This window comes from Ammodytes marinus (assembly GCF_949987685.1).
Source record: "Ammodytes marinus genome assembly, chromosome: 5".
In the NCBI taxonomy this organism is placed as follows: Eukaryota; Metazoa; Chordata; class Actinopteri; order Uranoscopiformes; family Ammodytidae; genus Ammodytes; species Ammodytes marinus.
The window spans coordinates 19621617-19627997 of NC_137234.1; the positions used below are offsets into that span (position 1 = coordinate 19621617).

Consider the following 6381-nt stretch of genomic DNA (forward strand, 5'->3'; position numbering starts at 1 on the left):
GACCAGCAGGTGGAGATGTTGACAAGAAGATGGCGCACACAAACAGAGCAGTGAATCACAGGGAAGGACATGCTCAGAGGAGGAGGGGAGGTTTTGAATCCCTAGTTATCTCCTAATTTTAATTTCCATCATCCAGGCTGATGAAAAACCGGACGTTGGGGAAAATAACAGGTTTATACATGTCCAGGGAATAATTGACGAGACTTGGGGGTTTTAATACAATCATGAAGTTCACAGGTGAATGGTAAGGTGGGGACTTAGGTTGCCTGCCAGAGGTTTTTTAAGAATCTGAAAGACCAGTGGACGAGGAAAAAACAAGCACCCAGAGAGAAAGAGAAAAAACGCAAGAATGCAAGACAGAGTGCTCGTCAGGTGTGGTGTGCATTGCATTGCATTGTGGGACTGCGTTGAGGTGCAGTGGTGTTGCCATGGTTACAAGCTTCCCCGACAATCAGTCTTGGAAGTCGGAGTAACAGAATGCAAATCAGCTTACCATACCTCTGCTCTAATCTTCACTGCCGGGGCAGCGAGAGAAACATTTGACCCGCGGTCGGAGCTCGAGAGCAACTCCCAGCCCTTTCATGGCAGGGAGGCGCGGGCATGCGTATAGGAAGCACGGTTTTTAAGAGAGAGCGTTTAGAGAGGGCAAAAGAGGAAGGCAGGATTTAGCTTAGCTTCAGCGGTGAGAGTGGTTCATCAGGGTGGGGGGTGGGATGGAGGGATGGGCGGTGTAAAGGTGAGGAGGTTTTTAGAAAATATTTTGGAAATATTTGTTAGTTGCTACTCACCGGACAGCTGTTGGACCCCAGGTTGGTCATGTGTGCTTAACAACTGACTCTGAATCGTCTCCACTACTCGCTTAAAGCGCCGGCTGGGTCCTATACACACATACAAAAAAGAAAAGAAAAAAAGGCACAGATGAGGTATTGGCATGGTTTTGAGTTGCATCACCATTCACAGGTAGCATCACAAAGAGTATGTAGAAAGTGCAGATGGAATACTCAAGAGCAAAAAACGAGGGGGAGAGGAGAGGGAGATAAACACAAGTGCCTGGTGTGAAATGTGGGCTGGAGAGTCTGCAGAAAGCCTAAGATGATAAACAGAGGCCAGAGAATCTCCTGCTGTCTACCTGTTGTACACAGTTTATGGTCAGTGACATGGAATAACCAGCATGCTCTCTAAAGCCGCTGTTACACCCCATTCAGCACAAATGTGTCCCCCACTTCAGAGTGTGTGTGTGACTGTAAGTATGTGTGTGAGACAGAAAGAGAGTTAAAGGTATGCGTTTCTGCAACACTAAGCATGCACACATGATTGTGTAGTATGTAATCTTGCATAGCCAGACCTCGTCCCGTCACACTCGGGGAGTTTGGGGTAAAATCATATCAGGCGTTCAGGGTTGCAAGAACTTTGAAAATCCTGAGGCAGCCATTCTTCTATGGCAGTGACTTAAAAAAAACACCTCTGGAAACAGCACTTCTGCTTTAGTTGTTGGCTGGACACAGACATAGTTCAGTTTTATCATTTTGAAGAGTGGCAGCATCCCTATCGTCTTGTAAGCATGGGGGTTCTGCACTTTACAATGGATTGTGAGTTTTTGAATTTCCCCAGAGGTTTGTGAGCCTCGTCAGACAGAGACCGGCCATTCAAAATGATGTCATACTGTATGCCCCAGTCCACTTCCTTAAGGGTCCCCAGATGTGAAATATATAGCTTACCCATTGTTCACATTTAAAAATCTTTTTTCTTGATTTGGAAATGGTCATGATTCTGCGCTCAAGTCTTTCAGTAGAGCTAACTTTGACATTTCGTCATGTCATAAATAGATAAATATTCTTTATTAATACCGAATGCTGAATTACCCTAGACAGATACAACCTGGCTGATACATAACGTGCCGTATTTTTTCCCGCACCTTGCTAATATTAAAATGCTCATGTTGCTTCCATACAGTGGCTTGCAAAAGTATTCATACCCCTTGAAATTTCCCACATTTTGTCACGTTACAACCACACACGTAGGGGAGAACGGGGGAATCTGAGGCATCGGGTAATATGAGCCACCCCCTGTATCTAGGCAACGGAAAATGTTTTGGTTATGTGAGATATATGTTTTCAAGCCCCTCTCATTTCCCCATGGCCCTGAAAGAGAGGACCTCATGGTGCTGTGGTAAGCATGTTTTTTTCACCAAAATAGGTATTTTGCATGTAAAAGTAAATTTTCTTGCTGTCAACTTAATCAACTGTTGTGCCAAAGCAAATGTATTCACGTAGAAAAACTTCTATCATACGTGTTGATGAACTACCAACATATAAAAGCCATGTGATGATATTAGCTAAAGATTAGCCTGAAATGCTAAGAGAGGTAGTTTTTTCTCAAATTGTGGTGGTGGGGGAAAGTGAGCCAAATGCTGTGGGGGAAAGTGAGGCACTGTCTCACTTTCCCCCACCATGAGGCACAAGTTAAGTTTAGTCTTAAACATATTTTAATGTAATATTACATAACATATGTTTTATTTTAATGTCATACACATTGTAGAAAAGCCATCATGCCTAGGAAATACACCAGGAAGACGACCTGGGGCAACCACATGGAAAGAGCACCTTCTCATCTTTCCCTGTAACCTTCAGGGCTGGAATGTAGAGTAGGCCTAGTTGTAGAGTACGACAGGCTGATGTTATAATCCAGTTGGGTCTTCTCCTGTGTTCTGAGTCCCAGGATGTTCTCGCTGGTTCTGATTTTCCTATGCTTTGACCCCCAGACACAAGCTGGCTCTAAGGGTCCTGTGTTCTGACCCCCAGACTGTATTCTAATCTAACTGGTTCTATCTTTCATTTGAATCTTATTAAAACCTTTTGAATTATAATAATGCAGTGTTCTCTGCGCCACACATTGCATTTTGCATTCAGACCAAAAACTTCAAATTCGGTCTAATCTGACTATTCTGTGCCTCCCACATTGCTTGTGGCAAGGGTTGGAGGAAGGTGCTCTGGTCAGATGAGATCAAAATTATGAAAGGGGTATGAATACCTTTGCAAGCCACTGTATGCCTTCATTAAAGACTAAAGATAAAGTTATACTTGAAAATGTCACAATTGTTCTGGCTTTCTTGGAATTTAATTTAACTTATAATATCATATTTTGTACACAGAATACACTTTAACCTTCTTATGTTGAGTAAAAAAAGCAGTAAAAATAATCAAAGTAAAGTAGGCCTATCTACATTTATATTTTCAAAGCAGAGAAAGGAAGTGAAGCACCTCATGCTTAGCGACCCTGCTCTCAGTCTTCCCATAACTCACAGATCTGATCTGGGGTCCCTGATACCGTCTTGTGACAGACTGGTGACCTGTTCAATGTGCATCCTGCCCCCCTTGGACAATGAACACATGCAGGAATAAGCGTGTATGGAACAATGAGACCTTTGTTAGTAACACTTGGTGCGTCCTGACCTGAGAGCAGTGTGAAAGTGACAGAGTAGATGCCGTTCTCCTTGGTGGCTGCAGTACTCTCCGTGTAGGTGATGTCCACCTGGAACTTGACCGGCTTCTGGAAGACTGTGGGGCCCGCTGTGGACTTGTACTCTGCTCGGAAACTGGTCTGAGAGATCACACTGTGGCTCAGGCTGGGGATCTGGGAAGGAGGAGGGGAAAAAAAGAAGAGGGGTTAGGGGGGGAAAAAAGGGACATAGAGGTAGTGATGGAAGTAAGGAGTAAAATCAGGTCGTGAAAAAGAGGCGAGTAATGGGATTATACATAGGTCGCATTGAGGTTTAATTCTTCTCTCACACCTTGCGAATGACAAAGTGTAAAAAAAACCTCATTAAAATACCCTCCACATACTGCAGAACCATAGTTGGAACTCTAGGGAGATTAGTGCCTTCGGGAAGAGTAGCCATGCATGCCGGGGAGACTTGAACTAATGTAATCTTGAGTCATCCAACAACATTGCACTCTCCCCACAGTACACCTCAAATGAATGTGCATGCCCAGTGACTGAGCGGGTGAGCCCTGAAATAGTCACGTTTCGCCATAGTGCTGGAGAGGAGAGTTTGACATTCCATTAATGTGAGTGTGCTGAGAGGTATAATTCCACTGATTCAGGTGTCAATCTCCAGGCCGGGGAATATACCATCTAGCATAAACCAAAAGGAGAAAATAGTTACCTCCAGAGGGGAGGAGGGGAAACAGATTTAACATTGACCGGCGCCCCGGCAGAGTTTGCATTTACTCAGACTTACTTTGTTAAAATAAACTGGCGTGAGGATAAGGCTCTGTTCAATTATGCTCACTGAATATCAACTACCGCCGCTGAATGTTTTGTTGATAGAGATTTGGGTTTGCGCACCCCTGAGAGAAACCCAGATGTCGCCTGCGTTCCTCGCCTGTATTTGTACAACCACGCTGTTATTATTACCACACCACACAAACACAAACAGATACAATCTACGCTATCTTTCTCAATTTCTCGCACGACACAGACACACTTACTATACACACAAAGGCTCACACCCACACACACACACACACCCACACACACACATACACACACACACACACGCTCTACACACAGCACTGAGGGCAAAGCATCTATATGCTAATGATCAATGCACTCTGTTGATTTTCTATTGACCTCAAGTAAGTCTGCAGCCAAGAGAGAAAAATAGAAGCGCTGAACACAAGCAGTTTACTGAATTGCTACATAAATCAGAAGCATGTTAGCAAGCACTCTGAGAAATACAGTCTCAATCACGAAAAGGGGAAGATAGATATACACAGGTAATACTGCTGCAGTCACATATCCAGATGTACACAGAGCAGGAAGGGGGCGACAGTGGGAAAAGTACAAGGCAAAGTAGTTAGGTGGTGTGTGTACCGAGAGAAAGGCTTGAACGATGTCCGCCTTGATGGAGCTGAGAGGCTTGTCCCTGATCACAATGAAGATCTGCTCCTCTTTCTCCAGGTTGATGAAGTTACCGAACCAGGATTTTTTGGCAAGTCTGTTGGGAAACAGGCGAGAGAGAGAGAGAGAGAGAGAGAGAGAGAGAGAGAGAGAGAGAGAGAGAGAGAGAGAGAGAGGAGAGGGAAAGAGAGAAATACACAGTTTATCAGCTGTAAGTTTATATTGTTGACTGCCTGCTACAGAGCAGGATTCACCTTCTTTCCATCCCCTTTGCTTCCCTTTCTTATCCACCCATCACACAAAATAAAAAATGGAGAGCAGGTGAAGACTTCAATCAGTCTTTCTAGGGGAGATGGAAAAAAGAGCAAACGGAGGAATACATTGAGGAAAAATGAGATAGGGGAGGAAAGTTTCTGACACTTCCCTTCTGTGCAACTGTGGAAATGCATGTTGGTGTGTCATTGAGAGAGGGAGAGAGTCATAGTGTGTGTGTGTGTGTGTGTGTTAGAGAGAGAGATAATTGAGCCTCTCTGTGAGGTGCAGACGGGGGCAGAGGTAGAGAGCTAGATGAATTCTCCACTGGCCTCAGCCCAGGTGTACCTGTGCCCGCTAATAAGCTATATGGACTCTTGTTTTCGGGCATAATAACATTTCATGAGATCCCTTTAAAATGTTGATGGATTTGCGATGGACCTCCAAATGCAACTGCTTGGAAATAAATACATGCTAATAATTGAAGTATGAATACAGACATACATAATGGTATAATATCTTCAGAGACTATTGTTACAGCTGCTGTGTGAATGTGTGTTTGCCTAACTAAACCAGCTAAGGGATTTGACTGGTCTTTTTCCAGGCCAGCTCTTCGGTTCTCCTTGGATGTTCTTCCAAAGCAGATGAAGATGGCCAAACTAGACAGCCAGCCAGCCAGCCAACCAAACAGGCATATCTAGGCCAAACTTGAGTTATCAGGCCCCTGGGAGCTAAGCAACTTCACACAGGCTAACCCCCTCCATCCCTCCTCTCATAACAAACCGACAAGCTGCTGCCATGGTGCTGCTTCTCCAACCCAGACCAGACCCCCCCAGGTCATTACAAGGCAACTCAGCAGGGAGAAATCAAACATTCATGGATGTAATACTTTCCCCCTAAAATCATAATATCAAGAGTGGGCATGCTTGAGCCACTGACTGAGGGGTTATTCATAGTTATGGTAGCACTGACGGCTTCAGAGAAAGTAGTACAGCATCTACTCACTCTGGGGAAGACTCTGGTGTGAGGCTGGACATCTCCTCTTGTGTGGGAACTGTGGAAGAAGGGTCAAAGGTCAGACAAAGGTGAAATGGTCGAGTAGATCACAAAAAGGCCAAAATGAATATTTCAGATGGGATGAAAATGACAAAGTTCCACTCACAATGACAATAATTGCACTCACATGTTGCACATGCATGAATCACTTAAATGTTGAATTTTGTACCT

The 6381-nt window shown here is 44.3% G+C and overlaps 1 protein-coding gene across 1 annotated transcript in view; it reads right to left on the minus strand.

The window, feature by feature from the left end:
- LOC307250986 (serine/threonine-protein kinase BRSK2-like) overlaps nucleotides 1–6381 on the minus strand; it is a gene marked incomplete at both ends in the record, with an annotated part of 167716 nt that overhangs the window by 2213 nt on the left and 159122 nt on the right. Inside the window, 4 exons of the mRNA XM_080028278.1 lie at nucleotides 785–878; nucleotides 3453–3633; nucleotides 4876–4999; nucleotides 6160–6208. Of these exons, the coding sequence (XP_079884404.1) occupies nucleotides 785–878; nucleotides 3453–3633; nucleotides 4876–4999; nucleotides 6160–6208 (448 nt within the window). The remainder of the gene's footprint in view (nucleotides 1–784; nucleotides 879–3452; nucleotides 3634–4875; nucleotides 5000–6159; nucleotides 6209–6381) is intronic.